This window comes from Nuphar pumila, chromosome 5, assembly GCF_984573655.1.
Source record: "Nuphar pumila chromosome 5, dmNupPumi1.hap1.1, whole genome shotgun sequence".
In the NCBI taxonomy this organism is placed as follows: Eukaryota; Viridiplantae; Streptophyta; class Magnoliopsida; order Nymphaeales; family Nymphaeaceae; genus Nuphar; species Nuphar pumila.
The window spans coordinates 116,561,059-116,583,966 of NC_143253.1; the positions used below are offsets into that span (position 1 = coordinate 116,561,059).

Genomic DNA, 22,908 nt, shown 5'->3' on the forward strand with positions numbered 1-22,908 from the left:
TATATATATATATATATATATATATATATATATATATATATATATATATATATATATATATATATATATATATATATATATATATATATATATGTGTGTGTGTGTGTGTGTGTGTTTTATTTTAACAGATTTCACAGAATTTAAAGTAAAAAATGGTCTCCTCTAGTGGATTGTGCTTAGCAGGTTAATCTAAGTGTTCTGGAAATACTAAAATGAATTAACTATTATAGGTTAAGAGGTTAATCTCTATTCCAGAAATAAATTGAAGTGTTTTGCATATGGTTTACTTTCTGTTCCACATTTCTTGAATTATTTAGATAGATACTCAATTCACTCCCGTCATGTCTTTTTGCGTACCAGTTTACTCCTTTGGCATCCCTTTACATATTGTCCTTAATGAGAAATTGCACAAGAATAATGTTGTATATTCTACCCTTTTAGCAACATAGCTCATGAACGTTTGAACCATTAACTAGCCCAAAATCAAATAAACAAGTCATTATGGATTGAACTAAAAAATACATAGATGCTCATATGTATGAAAGGTGGAATTGACTTGCACCAATACATGTAAGATTTTTTGCATTGCTAAAAGGTTCAAAAGGAAATAGAAAATATCAACAACATAAAACTATCAGGCAGACTTTTCAATGATACATAGGTGAACAAAATCAAACAGTGAAACAATAATAAAAAAGATGACGCACAAAAACCACATACAAAAACCACATTAGGTACTAAATTTAGGCAATTTTGAACTACAATCGTCGGCATAAAATTGGCAACAGAAAATCCTATACATTAATCAAACATAACCAAGAAGAGAAGTATGCCCAGATATATCAGAATCTTTTATGCTTAGTTAAAATAGTTTCAATGCTTACATCCAAGAAACAAGCTTCCATCTGTTCCAAGCAGCTCTCTAGAACTTCTGCTTTTCTCTTTGTGCCCATACTTACAGCTTTCATGTCACCCTCCATAACAGACCTTAGATATGGCTTCCAGAGTTCATACCTAAAAAAATGTGTCAAACTAAGAGATAAGAATGGTTCAAACCATATACATATGGAGAATGTGAATGTCAAAACATAGAGAACAAAGAATCACACCCACAAAGCACCACTAGAAAGCTGGTCTTAATACCTCAACAAACAAACTCATGGTAGTACCATAAACAAGTAGAAGTGTTACTTAAAGTATTAAAATATTCAAAATCAACTTTCTTTTGGCCAAAATGCCTTAGCATGCCCATAAAAAAGAAGGCATTAACTATTCATTCATGTGTAGACCAGCACCAATCGTCAATCCAATAGCAAAAGCAGTTGTCAAGGAAACAGTTAAGCCACATCACTTTCATCAATTGAGCTTATCAACATAGAATACCCCAAATTTGTTAATCATGTGCATTTGAATGGCTCAATTCATTCGAAGAGACCTATGTCACATGGGTGTGGGTGCGGGGATTCGGCACTTCCAAAAAACCCGGGTGCAGGGGTGCGGCAGGGGCAAAAATGTAATATATATATATATATATATATATATATATATATATATATATATATATATATATATATATATCAAGGGGGTCTTGGGGTTCCCCCGGCGCGGGTCCATTTCATAAAGCACCAACACTCTTCCCACATTCCCCCACCGAACAATAATTCTTTGTCGAAGAATACTTTACTGATGTAATCTCCTCCCCACCCCTACTGCTTTACCTTACTACTATTATTATATTCTTTTTCCTTGTAATACTTTATAGATAAAAGGTTAATGTTGGTCTTTCTATAACTACAAGAGAGGCTAAGGGCTAAGGGCTGTTCATGTTTTTACGACAGTCTGCATCAAGTTGTGGAGGCGAAAGCGACCTTACAATGTGCTTGGGATGCCCGTCAATCATGAATGCACCCTTGGGTCTCGGACTGTTCAAGTCAAATCCCTCATCTATTGCCCATGTGACTGGGGGCCCACACCTCTGCAAAAACCATTATTATAAAACTCCTTGGGGTTTCCCACGCACTTATTAGGTTGTCAGATTTATGTTGACGTATCTGCATTCGATTGAGAAGCTTGATGAAGAGTCGTCTTACGTGGCGCGCATTGGTTCCATTAAGAAAAAAAATTTAAATTTCGCAGCCCATTTCACAGGGCAAAATTTTAAAAAAACATCAAAAAAATAGACCAAAATGACACTGGGTGCGTTGACCGCACCCAGGGTCGGGTTGACGGCACCGGGTGCAACACCAGCACCCGCGTCGTGTCGCGTCGACGCGGGTGCGGCACATGTCTGGCCGAATCCCTGTGACATAGGAAGAGACAGATTATTCCTTTTATAAGGAGTCGAGGTCGCCTTGGTCATCGAAATGCAACAACTCCAGTCCAGCCAGAAATTGTTGCACGTGAAAGAAAGGATGACAATGGGGCGCCCTCAACTGTGTATGTCAAAAATCCAGAGTTTGAGACTTGGGAAAAGAAAGATCAGTCAGTTGTGGCCTACATCACTTCAACTATGTCGCAGCAGGTGCTCGTAGCCATACATGATGATTGTTCAGCCAGCCAGCTTTGGAATACATTAGTTCAGACATATTCTCAGGTCTCACAGGCGAGAATGTTTTTTTCTGAAGCGAGAGTTTCAGTTGCTCAGAAAGGACAATATGACCATCATGGAGTATTTGAATAAGATGAAGACTATCACAGACCAGCTTGCCATTGTGGGGTGCAAGGTAAGTGACACAGATATGGTTCAGTAGACTCTGAGTGGGCTAGGCCCTGATTACAACATGATCGTTACTTCTCTACTGTGCTTGTCTGTCCTCCCTACTTTTGAAGAGTTGTGTGCCAAGTTGATTAAGTATGAAATGACTCTAAAGGGTTTTTCTGAGGAGCCACATTCTCACACAAATACTCAGGTCCTTGCTACAGGAATATCATATAAGCGAGGACGAGGAGGTTTTGGGTTTCGTGGAAGAGGAGGACAAGGTGGACGTGGACTGCTGCCTACGCCAAATATATTTCCAAATGCGCAAGGACAAAAGACAGTACCCACTTGTTATCTTTGTAATAAAAGAGGACATATTAAGGCAAATTATTGGTTTAATCCTCAGAATAAAGGAAAGTCACCACAGGCAAATGTCAAGAGAGAGTCTGGTAGTGCACAGGCTAATGATGAAATCAGAGAGTTATTGTTATCTGCATTGGCAGGATTGAATCTGAAGCAGAGTGATCAGGGGACTTGGTACATTGACTCAGGTGCGGCAACCCATGTGACTGGTGATGCTGGTAAGATTCTCAATCCTATCCCTTATTTTGGTAAAATTAGCATCGTCACTGGAGACGGAACTCATCACCTTGTCTCTCATATTGGAAACTCCATTGTTCCTATATCAACCTCTACTCTTAAGATGTCTAATGTTCTTCATGCTCCCAACATTAAGAAAAACATTATTTTTGTTTCTAAGCTTGTCGATGATAATCATGCCTCAGTTGAATTCACTCCCTTTTCTGTGCAGGTCAAGGACCTTTGCACGAGAGAAACATTCGCTGAGGGAAAAAGACAAGGGAACATGTACATCTTCCAAGAACGTATCTAGGATTCTGCTCGACCTGCTTGTTCCATCTCGAAAACTTCACCTGTGTCATCCTCAGCATCGAATAAGTGTGTTATGAATGTCTTTGAATATAATAAGTCACATCTTTGGCATAGTCGGTTGGGTCATTGTGGGAGTCAATTTGTTGAAAAGCTTGTTTCCAATAATCTCATTGCTAAAGATAGTCTGAATACAGTGATGAGTGTTTCAGTTGTCGTCTATGCAAGAGTCGTGTATTGCCTTTTAATTGTGTTAATAAAAGAGCTTCAAAGCCTTTTGAGATTATTTGTTCTGACGTGTGGGACTTGCCCCTGTTACTTCTGGTTCTGGAAGCAGATACTACTTGTTAAGATAAGTCGACTACTTTAGAGTTTTATCCATGCTTAAGGTTGTTTTTTATATTTTATAAATAATAAGGGACCTAACTGTAATTTTATTCTTTTGGCTAATCTCTACTTAAACAGGAGATTAGACCTAATTCAATAGTGAGAACGTCTCTTCCGCTCTCTGCCTTTTCTCTCTCTCATCTCTTAGCCTTCTAGTGTATCAATCTACATGGTATTAGAGTGGACGTCCTTGGGAATGTGACTTCTGGTTCTACGCCAAAACTTGCGTGAAGGTCATCGGATCGCGTGACTTCGAGATCGCATGAAGGTGGATCGCGTGAAGGTGGATCGCGTGAAGAAGATCGGGTAAGGTGTGTTCATTTTTCTTGGTAGTACAGATCTGATAACACATCTGTAGTCTGACAAAAGTCATGACTCAGATCTGTAATCAGATCTAAAAGTCGTGGTGAAGCCATGGGTTTTCGGTCGACCCGATCTGGTGAGTATAGGTATGGGTGTTGTGCAGACGTCATGAAGCGGGTGACAGGCGTTATCTATGTTTATGTTTTGGTGATGATGGAATGACAACATGGAACTGCATATTGTATCAAACTATGTTACGCTGTTGTGCAAACGTTGTTATCAAGTTTTTTTTATCCAGATCAGATACAGATATGCAGCGTGGACCTGCATATTGTGGAGCACGTATTTGTTTTTTCTTTTGATTCCAATCTGATACAGATTTGGGTGTCATGGTGAAGACAAATCATTGTCGTCGATCTGCGTATTGTGGAGCAGATCGTCATTTAGTGAAAAACTCAGATCTGATTTCATAGTGGATTGGAGAGTAGATCATTTTTCTTTATAGTCGATGTGACTTTTAATATGTGACAGTTTTTTTTTGTGCTCGTGAACTTCTATTGCAGCAGCAACGTTTGTTGTGATTTCTGAGTTATCGTTAATCATTATGGGTGAAGCTCCCAAATCTGATTACAAGAATGAGTCTATTGGGGAATATAAAGCCTTTGTCAATCCTTTCTCATATGGTTCTTCCATGAAATTGAATGAAACAAACTATGCAAGGTGGTCCAGGATGTTTATGATGTTGGTGTCTGGACATCGTAGAAAACACATTTTATTGGAATGTGAGCCAAATGATAAAACTGAAAAATATAATACTTGGGAAGAAGATAATGACATTGTTACGTCATGGATCATGAATAGCATTGAACCTCATATTGCAGATGGCCTAATTTATTATAATACGGTTAAACAGATGTGGGATAATCTTCGAGATACATATTCTCAAGAGACTAATGTGAGTTGTATTCTCCAAGTTGAACAGGAGATATATAATTTACAACAAGGTGATTAGACATTGGCCCAGTACTATACCTCTGTTAAGGCTGCCTTTGAGAGACTTAATGCTCATAGACCTCTGTGTTGCTCAAAACAAAAAGATCATCAAGAACAGACTATGGTTGCTCGGTTTCTCACAGGCCTATCGTTAGAGTTCACAGTTGCTAAAGTCCAAATGTTGACCACGACTGATGTTCCTACTCTGGCTGATGCATACAATCGATTGAGTAGACTTGCCATCTCTCTTCCACAATCTCAACATGCATCTCAATCATCTGCTTTAGCGGTTCCATCTAGTTATAGACGAGAAAATACTCTGAATGTTAGAGGCAGAGGTCGTGGAAAAGGTTTGGCAGGTAGAGGTAAACTTCAATGTACCTAATGCGGAAAACCAGGGCATTTAGAAGATCGGTGCTGGGATAAACATGGAAGGCCTACCTTTCCTCCATTGAAGTCAAATGTTCCAAAAGCTAATGTTACAAAACTTGAGGTAGAAAATGAAACCAATTCTCCTAGTTATTCGATCACTCTTAGTCGTGTTGAATATGATGAACTGGTTGCTCATCGTCCTTCAAGTTTCCCTTCTCTTGTAGCTGGTGTGGCTTTCTCAACAGGAGACCATCTTTCTCCTCATGATAGTAAGTGGATTATTGACTCTGGTGCATCTAGACATCTATGTGGAAACTCTCAAAAAATTTCAGAGTTAAAGGCTATTACTGCACATCGAAGTGTTTCATTAGCTAATGGGAGTTCCTCCCCTGTTATTGGTCAGGGAAATGTTCCTATATCTTCTTCCTTGCAGTTGAACAATGTTCTTCATGCTCCTTCATTTCCTCAAAGTTTACTCTTAGTTAGTTGCCTTACAAAAGAACTGAATTGTAGAGTGATATTTGATCCTATGTGCTGTCATTTTCAGGATTTGCTGACGGGGAAGAAGATTGGTGGAGGCTATGAAGAAAATAGAGTCTACTATCTACATCACCCAGTGGCAAATATTTATGCTGCAGTCGATTATTCCTCGAGTCTTGTTCAGTGGCATCGTTGTCTCGAACACTCATATTTTTGTCGAAGCTTCGTCGTGTCATTCCTAAAATTCCGTTTACTACATCATTCCAGTGTTAAGCATGTCAGTTGAGCAAGCATCATAGGAGTTCGTTTTCCTCTAGTCAGAGTCAGTCCAGTCAAAAAGTCTTTGAACTTCTTCATGCTGATGTATGGGGAACTAGTAAGATTCCTACCAGGACCCAATGTCGTTATTATCTTGTTACTATCGATGATTTTTCTAAGTTGTCTTCGGTGTTCTTAATAAAAGAAAGATCTGAAGTTCCTAACATTCTAAAATCTTTGGTCATTGAAATAAAAACTCAGTTTGAGTCAGTTGTTAAGATTATTCGCATTGATAATGCTCTTGAGTTTAACCACAGCACTATTGCAATTTTATCGGGATCATGGTATTCAACCTCAAACCTCCTATGCCTATACTTCGCAACAAAATGGGGTGGCTGAACGAAAACACAGGCATCTCCTTGACGTAGCACGCACCCTTATGATTCAATCCAATGTTCATGCTTTATATTAGGGTGATGCAGTTACCACGGCCTGCTATTTGATCAACCGCATGCCTTCATCATCTGTGGAAGACCAAATTCCTTTACAAATCATGTATCTGAGTGCACCTCTCTTTCCTCATTCACCCAAGGTATTTGGGTGTGTTTGCTTTGTGCACAGACTCAGACCTGACTGTGATAAGTTAGCAACTCAAGCCACTAAGTGTATATTTATAGGTTATCAAAAAAACCAACATGGGTATCGATGTTATGATCCAATCACTCGTCGGGAGTATGTCAGTGCGGATGTATCTTTCTTGGAGTCCCTTCCATACTATTCTAGTACTGGTGCTCAGCTGCAAGCTGATCAAGATGACTCTTTTCCACTTCTTGTTCCTCCTTTTCCTTTGGAATCGGTGCCCTCATTACCGAATCCAACTCCACCTACCTCACAGTTTCACAGTCCTCCATTGGTGTATGTGCGTAGAGCTCCACCTCCTCCGGTGCCTCCATGTTCTTCTTCTCCTGAGGTAAGTACTCCTGATAGCAATGACATTCATGTTGATGATGACAGGCTAATCGTTCTGCAGAAGGGGACACGACAATGTACCTTATACCCTATGTCTAAGTTTGTTTCAGATGCCAGACTCGGTAATCAGATGAAAGCATTTATTTCAGCCTTATCTGCTAAAACTATTCCCATGAGTTATCAAAAGGCAATTCTTGATAGCCGATGAAAACAGGCTATGCAAGATGAAATGGATGCCTTACTGTCTCAACAGACATGGGATCTCGTTGATTCCCCAAGGGATGTGGACATTGTTGGATGCAAATGGGTATATACCATTAAGTATAACTCGGATGGTTCAAGTGAAAGGTATAAGGCCAGGTTAGTAGCAAAAGGCTATACTCAGACATATGGGGTTGATTTCTTTGAGACCTTTTCTCTTGTAGCACGAATGGGCATCATTCGTCTTGTTCTTTTTGTAGTTGTTCACCATGGATGGAGTTTGTGTCAACTAGATGTGAAAAATGCATTTTTATATGGAGATTTGTTTGAGACAGTCTCCATGCAACAACCTCCTGCATTCGAGGTTGAGAGGGAGTGTCAGAAGGTGTGTAGATTAAGAAAGGCGATATATGGTTTAAAGCAAAGTCCTCGGGCATGGTTTCAAAAGTTGTTTGAGATGATGTCAAAGTTTGGTTTTAATAGATCAGCATCAGATCACACATTATTTATTAAGAAAACTAACTCAGGCATAGTAGTTAGGGTGGTATATGTGGATGACATCATCCTTACAAGAAATAACATGAACGATATTGCAGCTACGAAGGCTCATCTTACAAAAGACATTGGTTCCCTTAGATACTTTATGGGCATAGAAGTGGCCAGGGGCAGTGAGGGTGTGGTTTTATCTCAACGGAAGTATGTTCTTGATTTACTAAAAGAGACAGGAATGTTGGGAGCTAAACCAGCAAATATTCTCATGGACAACAAAGTTCATTTGTTGGATGAGGGGTCAAAACTTGTTGATAGCAAGAGCTATCGCTCATTGGTAGGAAAGTTACAATATGTGACAGTGACTAGACCTGATATTGCTCTAATTGTAAGCAAGATTAGCCAATTCATGGACAAACCGATTGAGGTACACTGGAATGCAACAATGATGATACTCAGGTACTTATAATCCTCTCCTGGAAAAGGGTTGTTATTCAAGAAAGGAGGCACTCTGGAGGTAGTTGCATACTCTGATGCAGATTATGCTGGGTCTGTAGAGGATAGAAAATCTACCACAGGATTTTGTGTATTTGTGGGAGGTAAGTTAATCTCCTGGAGAAGCAAGAAGCAAACTGTGGTTGCTAGGTCAAGTGCTGAATCAGAATATAGAGCTATCGCCCAAACAGCAGTTGAATTAATGTTGGTTCAAACAGTGCTGATTGATCTTCAAGTGAAGGTTTTATCTCCTATGGTGATGATGTGTGATAACAAGGCAGCCACATATATAGCCAATAATTTGGTATTTCATGAGAGGACAAAACATATTGAAGTTGACTGTCACTACATACGAGATATGGTTCAAGCTGGACATATCTCTACCAAGCATGTAATCTCTACGGATCAAGTTGCAGATATTTTTACAAAGCCTCTTGCCAGGCCCAGTTTCTCAAAATGTTGCGGCAAGCTGAGCATGATTGATATCCATGCTCCAGCTTGAGGGAGAGTGTTAAGATAAGTCAACTACTTTAGAGTTTTATCCATGCTTAAGATTGTTTTTTATATTTTATAAATAATAAGGGACCTAACTATAATTTTATTGTTTTGGCTAATCTCTACTTAAACAGGAGATTAGACCTAATTCAATAGTGAGAATGTATCTTCCGCTCACTCCCTTTTCTCTCTCTCATCTCTTAGTCTTCTACTGTATCAATCTACACTACTTAATCTTTATCGATAACTACTCCCGTTATACTTGGATATACTTTATGAAAAGTAAATCTGAAATTTTTTCTTTGTTCAAAAACTTCTATTCTCTAGTCAAAAACTAGTTTTCTGAATCTATTCAACATTTTCAATCTGATGGAGGCGGTGAATTTTCCTTCAGTGACTTCATACATTTTCTCCAAATTAATGAAATAGGAAAAATAGTGTCTTGCCCACATACACCACAACAAAATGGGATAGCTAAACGAAAGCAGACACATTGTTGAGAGTGCAATGATTATGATGCATGAGAGCAATCTTCCTAATTCCTTGTGGACGGAAGCTTTTCATTCTGTTGTGCATGTGATAAATAGATTACCCATGACTATTTTGGAGAATAAGTCGCCTTATTTCTTCCTTTTTGGTGTCCATCCCAACTACCATGACTTATATGTTTTTGGTTGCGTCTGCAATGTTCATAATGATGGATCCTTGAGGAACAAATTTCAGGACAAAGCATTAAAGTGCAGGTTTGTAGGGTATGCAAACGAATACAAATGATACAGATGTTATGATCCCATAAGCAAACGCATCAAGATATCGAGGAATGTTATCTTTGATGAGCTGAATTTTGATCTTCAAACCAACATGACTCGTGCAGATTCCCCACCAAGTGAAATCTATCATCCTTGGCTCAGCACAGAACTTCTTACCAGAGTTGATGATAATTGTCCTTCGAGTTGTGTGCAGCCAAAAGAATGTACTGGCACAGAGGATGAGACACCGTCTCCAAGAGAAATGACATTACCGCTTGGACCAAACAAGCATAAGGGCATCGTTTAAACCTGACAAAATGGGGAGGATACACCTATTTCGAAACAAGGGACTGAACACTCATCCACTTCCTCGCATACTCTTGATGATAGGAGGTTCACTCGTGTTCGTCACCCAATTAAAAGATGGGTTAGTTATAACAATTTCTCTATGGACTTTCAGTTGTTCCTGACGGCTCTACAAAAAAGGGATGAACCTGTCACATTTTGTGAAGCAAATAATTCTAAAAATTGGGTGGAAGCCATGAATGGTGAGATGGAAGCTTTGCATGAGTGTAGAACATGGGAGATTGTCCCCAGACCGTCCAACAGGAATGCAGTAGGATGCAAGTGGGTGTATAAAATAAAGTACAAGCCGGACGGAAGCGTTGAAAGGTACAAGGCAAGACTTGTAGCTAAAGGATTTACACAGGCGCCAGGTCAGGATCATGACGAAACCTTCAGCCCAGTTGTAAGAATGGGGACCATTAGAATTATTATTTCCCTAGCAGTTGAACATGGATGGAAACTCAGTCAGCTCGACATAAAAAATGCCTTCCTACATGGCGACTTAAAGGAGGAGGTCGACGTAGAACAACCTCCTGGATATGTAGAAGGGGATCCTAGGAACTACGTCTGCCGATTGAGGAGAGCCCTCTATGGGCTGATGCAGGTGTCCCGCTCTTGGTTTGACAGTTTTTCGTCTGAGATACAAAAACATGGTTTCCATCGATCTCTTCTAGACCATTCCCTGCTTATAATCAAAAGTGAAGACGTAGTTACTTTACTGGTTATATATGTGGATGATATTGTTATTACAGGTAACTCAGAGGATCGCATTGCAAAGGTGAAACAACTGTTAAGTCGGAGATTTAAAATGAAGGACCTTGGAGACTTACGATATTTTCTTGGGGTGGAAGTTGATAAAAGAGAAGATGGTATGGCACTCACCCAACACAAATACACAGTGGATGTCCTGAGCAAAGCAGGTATGAAGGACTGTAAGCCTTTAGCCACTCCGAGCATTCTTCATCCAAAATTGAGTGTCCAAGATGGGGATTTATACGAGGACCCTACCAGATATAGGAGCCTAGTTGGGATGCGACAGTATCTTACATTCACCCGACCTGACATTGTCTGCTCAGTCAACCAGGTGTCTCAATTCATGCATGAACCGCGCATTGGACACATGGAGGTGGTCAAAAGAATCCTTAGATATTTAAAGGGGACAGTTGGTGATGGACTTCTCTACAGGCAAAGATCGACAAGACAAAGCGCGCATAAAATTGATGTCTACAGTGATGCGGATTGGGCCGAGGATCCAGATGAGCGAAGATCTGTCTCGGGGTATTGTATTTTCATCGGACAAAATTTGATTTCCTGGAGTAGTAAGAAACAGAAAGTTGTAGTTAGGTCAAGCATTGAGGCGGAGTACGGATCTATGGCTGCTGCCACTGCAGAAGTTACATGGGTCAGGCACATATTGACAGAAGTAGGGGAAGAAATTTTACGATCATCTTTACTATGTGATAATCAAAGTGCTATCAACATGTCTTTTAATCCAATCCACCACAGTCGAGCCAAGCATATTGAGATAGATCAATAATTTGTGCGGCAGAAGGTTGAAGAGAAGGAGATTGAACCTGAATTTGTGAGAACCGGAGATCAAGTAGCAGATTTGTTCACAAAAGGATTAACTAAGACAGATTTTGGATGCTCAAAAATAAGTTGTTCATGGTACAAGTGTAAAAGTATCTTTAACAAGATACTATAATCGATGGAACGATATAAATGTATGAACATACACACACCAAGAACACTTGGAACACTTGTGCTCAAAAGCACAAATCACGAAATCACAAATGTGCAAATGCACTCATAAGTTTCATAAACAATAAAAAGGTTGAGCAATAATCCCCAACACCCTTGAGAGAAATACAAGAGGGAGTGCCCATATTTATAGGGCATTAGGAGACCTTGGAAGGGGCTCCACATAGTCGTTGGAGCCCCTTCCAAGGTAGGTATAATGCATTTAATAAAAAGAAAAAGAAATAAAGAAAAAGAAAAAAAGGAAAATACAAAACATATTCTCGAAAAAGAATATGTGTAAAATGCCTAAACTACCCCTAAGACTAAAGATAGGAATATATATATTTTATATATATAATAGGTAAATACATATACATATATATATAATATAAGTATATGTATTATCTTATATATATAAAATATATATACGAAATTACAAGTTTGGTTTACATAATTTAACACCCCCCTCAAACTTAGGGCAAGATGACCGACAGTTTGCCAAGAAGGAAGTTGAACCGCGGAGCGCACAAAGCTTTAGTAAAGAAATCTGCCAACTGATATTCGGAGGTGACATAAGGGAGATCAATGACTCCTCGGAGATATGCTTCACGAACATAGTGACAGTCCATTTCGATGTGTTTAGTCCGCTCATGAAAGGTGTGATTCTTCGCAATGTAGATTGCACTCTTGTTGTCGCAACACAGCTTGGTGGGTCCTTCAATTGTGATCCCCATGTCTTCTAGCAATTGATGAATCCAAACAATTTTCATGGTAGTAGTTTTCATAGCACGATATTCAGCTTCAGTTGAGGAGAGTGACATCTTTTGTTGCTTCTTGCATCTCCATAAAATTAGTGAGTCTCCTAAGAATACACAAAAACCAGTGGTGGAGTGACGGTTATTTGGGTCACCTCCCCAATCAGAGTCAGTATAAGCAATTAAATTTAAATCGGATGAAGACCACAGAAAAACTCCCTTATTTAGAGTACCCTTTATGTATCTTACAACTCGCAAGATGGCACTCATGTGAACTGATGTAGGCGCATGCTAAAACTGACTTGCAGTATGGACTGCATGGGATATATCTGGTCTGGTAATACTCAGATACATCAAAGATCCTACAAGTTGTTTGTAGGGTGTAGGATCCGAAAGAGGAACCCCATCATCAATTTTCATTTTTGCCCTTACTACTGCAGAAGTTTCGCAAAGCTTCTCATCGGTAATACCTGACCTGTCAATGATCTCAGAAGCAAGCTTAGTTTGAGATAAGAAATATCCTCTAGGAGAGTATGCTACTTCAATCCCCAAAAAGTAAGTCAGAAAACCCAAATCAGACATTTCAAATTTATCTTTCAAGATAGATTTTATACTTTTAACCCCGTTAGAGTCACTCCCAGTGATGAGCATGTCATCAACATATAATAATAAAATCACAATCCCTGCATTGAATTTTCTAACAAATAGAGCAGTGTCAGTAAAGCAAGAAACAAATCCATTTTCGATCATTACAGAGTTGAACCTATCATACCAGGCATTGGGGGCTTGTTTTAGGCCATAAAGAGTTTTTTGAAGACGAAGCACTTTTCCCTTGGGAGTCTTCATTCCAGGTGGAGCATCCATATAAACTTCTTCGTTTAAATCACCATTTAAAAAGGCATTTTTAACATCCATTTGGTAGATGTTCCACTTGTTGATAGAAGCAACGGTTATAAGACATCGAACAGTGACCATACGAGCTACAGGAGCAAAAGTTTCTTCATAGTCAATATCATACTCTTGACTATATCCTTTTGCAACTAATCGAGCTTTATATCTTTCAAGGGATCCATCACTTTTAGTCTTTACTTTGAAGACCCATCTGAACCCTATTGTTTTCTTACCTTTAGGAAGATTTTGAAACTCCCAAGTTTTAGCTTTTCTCAGAGCTTCAAGTTCATTGTCCATGGCACTATTTCATAGGGCACTTTTGTGCTTCTTCGAAATTTCTAGGTTCTATATAAGAATGAATGGCACTAAGAGAGACTCTATGTTTAGGTGAGAAAGAGTTATAGGAGATAAACCTAGAAGGAGTCTTTCTACTTCTTTCGGTTCTACGAGGGATTACTTCGTTCTGAGAAGCACTTGGACCAGTATCATCATATCTTTCAAGAGCACTTCTAAAGTTGTTTTGATCTCTATGAGTATAGGTGATAGGGTCTCTAGGTAATCCTACATCAATATGTTGATGTGATGAAGGGAGCAAGGGGATGCTTTCTTCAGTTTCAAATTCATTCAAGTTACCTTGATCTGACTCATCATCACTAGGATCATCGTCTTAATTCAGTAAATCAAATAGAAAAGAATAATCCACATTCTCATTATGAGATTCACAACGTTCGACTCCACTAAGATTTTTCAAAAAACTCACATTTCTGGAAACATATAGTTTATCACTTTTAACATCATAACAATGAAAACCCTTTTGAGTTTCAGAATAGCCAAGAAAGGCACAAGGAATGGCCTTAGGAGAAAGTTTGTCATTCTTATCAGTAAGAACAAAACCTTTACATCCAAAGACCCTTAACCTGCTATAATCAGGTTCCTTCTCATATAATTTTACAAAGGGAGAAATTTTGCCAAAATTTTTCGATGGAAGTCTGTTTATCAGATAGACAGAGGTAAGGGCTGCCTCAGCCCAGAGATTCTTTGGAATATTTTGTGAAATGAGTAAAGTCCTAGTTGTTTCAATGATGTGCCTATGATTTCGTTCGGCTAACCCATTTTGTTGGGGGGGTTTCGGACAAGATTTTTGGTGAAGAATACCAAAATTTTCAAGATAGCTTTCGAATTCATTTGAGAGGTATTCTCCAACAGAGTCGGACCTAAGGATTTTTAGGGATCCATTGAATTGATTTAAAATCATCATATGAAAACTTTTAAAAGTTGAAAAAACTTCATGTTTATGTTTAAGAAAATAAATCCAACAAAACCTAGAGTAGTCATCCACAAAAATCACATAGTATGAAAATCCTCACTTTAACATCACAGGAGCCGGACCCCATACATCAAAATGGACAATTTCAAAAGGTTTTGTCGTAAACATGAATCTTTGAGAAAAGGGCAAACACTTCATTTTCCCAAGAATACATTCATTACATATAAAATCACTTTTACAAAGAAGTTTAATAAAAGGCAAATAGGAGATTTTAACAATATTGGGATGACCCAATCTCTTATGCCATACATGAATATCTTTGTTTTGAACAGCATTACAAAATTGATTCTTGAGGACTTTAAGAAAATCAACGTAGTAGAGGTATCCTCTTCTAGAGCCTTCCCCAATCAATCTCCCGGATTGGCGATCCTGTATCCAACATTTATTAGAAGAGAACTTTATATCGCAACCATGGTCCGAGAGTTGGGAGACGGAAAGAAGATTTAAATTAAGTTTTGGGATAAGACAAATTTTTGAAATAAAACAATCTTGTCTTTCAAAATTTCTTATTTCTTTAATCTCAAGAGGTGTTTCATCCGCGGTTGAGACAAAGGATGGAAGAGAATTTTTAGAAAAATTTGAAAGAGAACAAGTACTTGGGGTCATGTGAAAGGATGCCCCGGAATCTAAAAGCCAAGATGTCTTACCGGGGGAAGAAGATGACATGGTGGCTCCGAAAATGCCTCCCTTGAGAAGAAGTTGCAAAGCTTCTACGATTTGTTGAAGGGAAAGAGACTCACTTGATGAAGGTCGTTCTTCTGTTTGGGATGCCATAGCCGTTGCAATTAATTTCTTCCATTTAGGACATATAGGTTTGATATGTCCTGGTTCTTTACAAAAGTGGAAAGTCAACTTGCTATAGTCCTTTTGCCATACCGACCATTTCCTCCTTGGTTCTTGAAATGAGGAGGTCTATAGGTCTTCACGTTATTTCCCGGTCTTGACACGGCATTAACCAATTCACCATCTTCTTGAGTAGAAGAAGTAACAAGAATGCTAGGATTATTCTTGCTAATCCCCATACGGGTTTCTTCACCACTTAGCTTGGTGATAACATCTTCAAGGGAGGGAGATGTAAAAGCGGAGAGAAGAGAGGACCGAACTTGTTCAAATTCGGGTCTAAGACCATTTTGAAAATTGAAGAACTGATCTTCCTCAAGTTGTTTGTGCCTTAATTCGATTGCTTCTCCACTCCATTTTGGTTCAAGGATGGCAAGCTCGTCCCAAATAGAGGATAACTCGGCAAAGTACTCCCGAATGGTCATATCATTTTGTTGGAGGGTTAAAGACTTCTTTTGGAAAAAGTACTTGTGAGATAAGTCTCTTGAAGTGTACATTTTTTCAAGATACAACCAAGTTGCAGAAGCTTTTTTAAATTTGATGATATTGGTGTTTATCTTGGTCTCAACGGATGAAAAAATCCAAGATAAGATCTTGAAGTTCTTCATTTCCCAATCATCATGCTTTTTAGAATATTCTTCAAGAGCCTTTTGTCTGTCATCTTCTTCAAGGATCTTAATATCCCCTTCTTCAATGATGGTGATTTTGGGTTCCAGATCCAGTATAGATCCATGAATGTAACCCCAAAGCCCCTTTCCTTTAATATGGGCTTCCATATTACCGGCCCAAATATGATAGTTTGAGCCATTAAGCTTAAACCCAAGAGAAATGGGAGTCTTTTTCGCCCATTAGAGAGGAAAGAAGACAAGAAATAAAACGTACCTCAAGTATTTTCCACGTCTTCCTTGATAAAAGAGGCTTTTAAAATATTGCCCGAAGAAGATGATTCACTTCAATCTCAAAAAGCTTGAAGGCACGCTTTTCAAGATACTCAAACGGAGGAGAATCGCAATTCTTCTTCTTCAACGAGGCTCTGATACCATGTAAAAGTATCTTTAACAATATACTATAATCGATGGAACGATATAAATGTATGAACATACACACACCAAGAACACTTGTGCTCAAAAGCACAAATCACGAAATCACAAATGTGCAAATGCACTCATAAGTTTCATAAACAATAAAAAGGTTGGGCAATAATCCGCAACACCCTTGAGAGAAATACAAGAGGGAGTGCCCATATTTATAGGGCATTAAGAGACCTTCAAAGGGGCTCCACATAGTCGTTGGAGCCCCTCCAACGGTCACAAATGTGACCGTTGGGGGGTCCAACGACTAGTGTGTTGGGCCCCTCCCAAGGTAGGTACAATGCATTTAATATAAAGAAAAAGAAAAAAAGGAAAATACAAAACATATTCTCGAAAAAGAATGTGTGTAAAATGCCTAAACTACCCCTAAGACTAAAGATAGAAATATATATATTTTATATATATAATAGGTAAATACATATACATATATATATATATAATATATGTATATGTATTATCTTATATATATATATATATATATATACGAAATTACAAGTTTGGTTTACATAATTTAACAACAAGACCATGCACAACTTGAAGGGGGGTGAAAAACAAAATCGGGTTATTTGACTGGATTTTATTGGAGCCAGATCAGAACCTGTGTGTGTTATGCGTCAGCCACTTAAATAATGGCTTTGTTGTAATTTTTATTTGCAGTTGCAGGGTAGTTTAGTACCCTAAATTATTGTAAACCTAAATATATGTTAATGATATCTCCTCAGCAGCCAACGATTGCTGTTGTGGGTATACAGTTGATACCAGCCCTTCCCATCGTGTCTTCCTCTATTCAGTTCAACAAATCCTGATGATTCAAGAATTAACAATATATACATATATATACTATACTATATACACAAATATGTATATGTATATGTACAATTTAACAATCCAGACCCAAACTCTTTCTTCTCTTTTATAGAGAGAGGAAATAGTTTGGGTCTGGATCGTATGTGGGTCCAGACCCAAACTCTTTCCTCTCTCATATGGATCTAGGCCCAAACTCTTTCCTCCCTCTTATATATATATATATATAGTTGTGCCCTCGTACCTGCATTTTTTTAAATTGCTGTGTCGTACCCTCCGTACCCATACCCGTATTCATACCCATGTGACAGCTCTGTACCCGTATCCGCACCCACACCCGTGACATAGCAGTCAGTAGACCAAAATTTGTAAATCATGCTCCCGCTCCTCATATTTGTTTAAGGAACTCAGTGTGTAAAAATGAAAACCTAGCCTCTCTTTTCCAGCCGAGCACAATGTAAATAGTGGTAGTACCAATGTCCCTGTTTGTAGTGTTTTTGCCACCACCAAGACTAGATTGTTTTTAATATCATAATTCAGTACATGCTTCCACTGCATCTGCAATTTCTCTTAATAATCACTACATCTGCTAGCAATTTGTTCATATTTTCCATTAGACAATTAGCAAAAATGATAATCTCACCAGCTCTTATTGACCATATCATGAACATATGACGGTTCCAGATCTTGTTAATAATAAATGCAAGTGCTTCAAAAAGATGCTTGGCTAACAAAATAGTAAATAAAACATTCACAACCGGGATGCATTGAACTGAGTTGAACCTAGGTGATACTAAGGACTAGCCTTAGAATAGAGAACATTTGATTGCCCTGATTATACCAGAATGACCTCAAAATATTAAATCTTAAGATCATCAGTAATTCAGCAAATCAAATGAAATCAACCATGACAATAATATTCAATGAGCCCAGATAACTAAATAGTCGACTATCAAAGTGTGGCAATGTACTGATACACACTAACACATGCACACATGCACACAAGCATACAAATACATGAATGCAGACCACATGCATAAATACACAAAGTAACTGCAAATTACAGCACATATTTAATGGCCATGACAACAAACACTTGCCACCCAATAAATTTAAACAAAATTTGTCAAGTTCTACTTGTATCCTTCTCAATTTTGTAGCAGTTGCTCCAACTACAGAACACACACGAGCACAAGGTTCTAGCAATAGCAAAAGGAATACCCCATCTTATCATATCCCATCACCAGTGCCTCCCCCTGTAATCAAAAAAAAAAATCACCAAAATACTGCATTCAACTGCAATATAAAAATAAATAAATCCATCTATAACGAGAGGCAGAAAGAGTGATAGTGTGTGTGTGTGTGGCAGGTAAATAGATTGCCTCAGGTCTGGCTGTATCTTTGATTTTGGTCATACATAATGCTATTATGTGTGTCACCAGAGCTTAATGGTTTTGTAATTTTGGCACTCTATATTATCTGGTTCAAAAACAAAAAACTGAAAGATCTTTAGCCATGGCATTGAGACAGGCATATATAGTATATACCCCCAATGATTTACACGCTACAGTTACGAGGAACAATCCAAAGTTTACTTCTTCAGTTCAACCCTTAATAAGAAGCATTAGAATGGACCACCTTCCCTTGTCCACGTTGCAATTTTTGTTTTCTGATATAGCAGTATCCAAAACATTAATTTTCAATACGATGTGTGTTGAAGCACAAGCTAGTATTCCAGTTAGTCATTCAGGAATTCCAATCTCTTTCACGCCTTTTCTGGTTTTTATCTACAATCGGGTTGTATACTATGTTGTTATCAGTGTGACAAATAATTCCAATTTTTTGAACAAATCACAAAAAGTTCTCACAAGATTCCCAAAATATCACAAGAAATTCATTAAAATGTAAATATCATGTTTTTATCATGATATTTGCAATTTTAACAGCTACTTTCATGGAAAAATAATGTGCAATATTATTTTTATATATTTTGCATTTCTTCATAAAAACCATTTTTAATATCTTAATTTAATTATTCTTGAAAATAGTTTGCCAAAAATATGAGAAATATAATAACTTTTCAATTTCTCACGATATTATGGCTGTTGAGATTTGCCATTTCAAATATTTTGTCACTATGATTGTCACATATGAATATTCAAGGACGACATTACTTAATAAAATACAAAAGGGAAATTGATCCCACAGTATCCAGGTTCCTCTATCTGCACCATGTTCCTCCTGAATCATGCTATAACAAAACAATGGTTCGAATCAGCCTCCATTACGCTTGCAATAAGATGGAAGCAAGCTCATAAAATATACATTTACAACTAACAAGTACCTTTTCTATATCTCATTCATAAGTATAATGATCTGAATAAGCTTAACACAACAGCTTTCCCTAAGCAAAGAAATATATGCAAATATTTACACAGCGTTATATATAAGTCAAAGGTAATGGTATTGTACATCATACAAATGTATATAGCTTTTAAAGTCAATAACCAAAAATTAATAAACAATAAAATATATTTACATTCAAGAACAACATATATAGATCTTGAACACACATGCACAGTTGCAGACACATCCATATTTGATTCATTTGTAACTATTGATTGCCAAAAAATCTTGCTCCAGTGTTGGGATAAAACGATCCAATTGTTGATGCCCACTAGAAACAGAGCATGTAGATCACATCCATGGGGTCAGATTGACCAAAAAACAAGTCGTTTGTACATACAAAGTTACAAACAATTGTATCCAACATATTTCCTATATGTACAGGTGTGTGCATATGTGTGTGTGATTTTATTATCAAAAAGTACACTCACATGGAATTACCTTATTTAGATGCATGCCACACCACGTTTATCTTGCTTCTTGTCTCACTGTGGTTTTTTTGTGAGCAGTAATAAAGGCATGCATAAAATGGACTTGAATGAAAGGCCAAGGAAACTAAGGTCATGCTCATTCAACCCCCAAGCCACAAGCATCAATAGCTTACCACATATGAGCAATCCTTAAAGCATGTACTCATGTTGAATCATATTGCTATGGTCATCAATATCTTAAGACACTAATAGTTTAAAAAATAGTTAAATATTTTCTCATATTTTTTAAACTAATTTCAGACATGTCTAACTAAAATATGTTACAAAATAGATAATAGACAACCTAGATAAAAGAAAAAACAGATAACAAAAATGGAAATTTAAAAAAAAAACAGCAAATTTTACATGACTCTAGTACGTGAAAACAAAAGAAAGTTAAACCAAAGTTCACCTCTTGTCAAATGTCAACCCATACAAAAGGAAAAAAGTATCACATAATAAAAGTAAGAAAAGCATGAAATCAATTTTTATATTTTTAACAAATATAAGAGTTGCACAACGACAGTCACTTCAAATAGGAAAAGCAAGCAAACTTGCTCAAAAAGGAGATTAACTGGCTAACTTGAAAGCATGCAAAATATTACATAAAAGAAGATCACCAAGCAGAGAATAATCTTGTGCATAGAAACTCAAAACAAAAGAACTCCATGTCTAATAAATCAAAGAAACCTAGTATGAAGAATTTTAGAAATAAAAGGAACTGTTTCTCACTAGAAAATGTCAGATTTTAAATAAATAAATGTAGAGGTTCCAATTCTAAAGAGGAAAAAGCCAATGTTTTTTATATGATAAATCCTTTTAAGCAGAATGGTGCTCACATCAGCAGCCAACATCAAGCAACTGAAGCGATGATACATTCAACATGTATCAATGGCACTAAACATAGGAAACCTATAGTGTATATTCTGATTCAGGATTTGCAAAAGATGTTGGAACTTAATGATGTGGATTCACCATGATACCTTCCAAGAAAGACTGTTAAAGAAAAGAATATCTTGCTTAAACCACAAAAACATATGAAAAATACAAAATAAGGTAAAGATATCAGCAAGCATGTAATGGTAAGAATAACCGCATCAGGAAAATGGTAGAATACAAATATGCAACTGAAAGGCATAAGCAGAAGCTAACATTACCATTGCACAAAAAATGCATGCATATAATTATTACAAAATTTAAAATGGAAGACATACTATGAAGCTATGAACCTCAGGCTTTGGCTTGCATATACTTATGTTTGAACTCAAAATATTGTTCAAAGATACATGGGGAAAAGAAACAAAGTTTAAAAGTTCATTCTTCCATAGGCACAATCAAGTTTGTAATTACCAAATGTGTTGGCGAGAAGCGAGTATTCGAATCTTTCACCGCATAAAACCTATCAAGAAGCTTTTTAATATGGTCATGCATTGTAGCATCTGTGCCAATACCTGCCTGAACAATAGAACAATGGATAAATAAATAGCACATGTACAGACATAAGCTTGAATAAGGCACATAATAAGTGGAAAAAGAGAAGGTTTATTGAACTGTGTTAGAGGTTTTCTAAAAAACATTTCTCTTTTCTTTTTCTCCTTTTTGGACAGTTGTTGGGAAGAGCACGCCATGAGCGTCACCTGTATAGTTCAAGGCAATTTCTTGTTAAAATGTATTGATTCATATATATATGGTCATATACGAGCGTATATGTATGTATTATATATATTTTTTATTGTAATAGGTTTTTCCCATGTAGCGGCATTTTGGCCATTTGTATACATGTAATAAGTACTGCCCATCAGGGGCAGTTTTGTCTTTGTACATTTTTTTGTATCTTTTGTCATTTCCCTCTTATATGAGGGTACATTAGACTTTGTCCAATATAGTCGTTGGGATCTCCACAACGATTATATGGCCTCTTGTAATGCCTATATAAATGCTTTAAAACCCACTCTTGTGGAGTAATGTTTTCCTATGCATTCTATCGCAATAAAGATTATTATTTTTTATGTTTTTTGTGTTCATTTGAGCATGTTCTTTGGTTTCTCTTATGATCTCATGTATTTGCCATTGATTGGCTTGTGTATTGTCGCTTTGTGGACTTGTACTCATGCATATTTAGCATATTTGTAGCCATTGTATGTACTTGGGTGTTTTTGTATTGCCTTTGGCATTTGTATTGTCCCTTGTAGGACTTGTTCTTGTGCTTATGCACATTATGGTTTGCTTTCCGCTTGATTTCATTACATTTCTCGCCGAGGGTTTTCTTGGAGTATTTTTTTTCAATAAGTGATTTTTCTTGGGAAAATCTCAAGAAAATATCGGAATCCTGAAGTTTTAAAAAAATACAATATAATGAAAGAAATAAGAATTTATATCAATTTTTCTTTTGTGTTTGTGTGAATCTAGATTCAGTTATTATGGATCAATATTGAGAAGTTGGTTGGAGGGGTGTTTTTGAC

The 22,908-nt window shown here is 37.3% G+C and overlaps 1 protein-coding gene across 3 annotated transcripts in view; it reads right to left on the reverse strand.

Moving 5' to 3' along the window:
• The window catches only part of TOP3A (topoisomerase 3alpha), a 148,529-nt gene that overhangs the window by 47,782 nt on the left and 77,839 nt on the right, over positions 1–22,908 (reverse strand). For all 3 annotated transcript variants that reach the window (XR_016431952.1, XR_016431951.1, XM_090006501.1), the window contains exons 13-15: positions 21,797–21,901; positions 18,792–18,826; positions 885–1,014 (exon numbers count right to left, since the gene is read on the reverse strand). Coding sequence is in view for 1 of the 3 variants with exons in the window: in XM_090006501.1 (XP_089862627.1) it covers positions 885–1,014; positions 18,792–18,826; positions 21,797–21,901 (270 nt within the window). In the remaining 2 variants the exon portion in view is untranslated. The remainder of the gene's footprint in view (positions 1–884; positions 1,015–18,791; positions 18,827–21,796; positions 21,902–22,908) is intronic.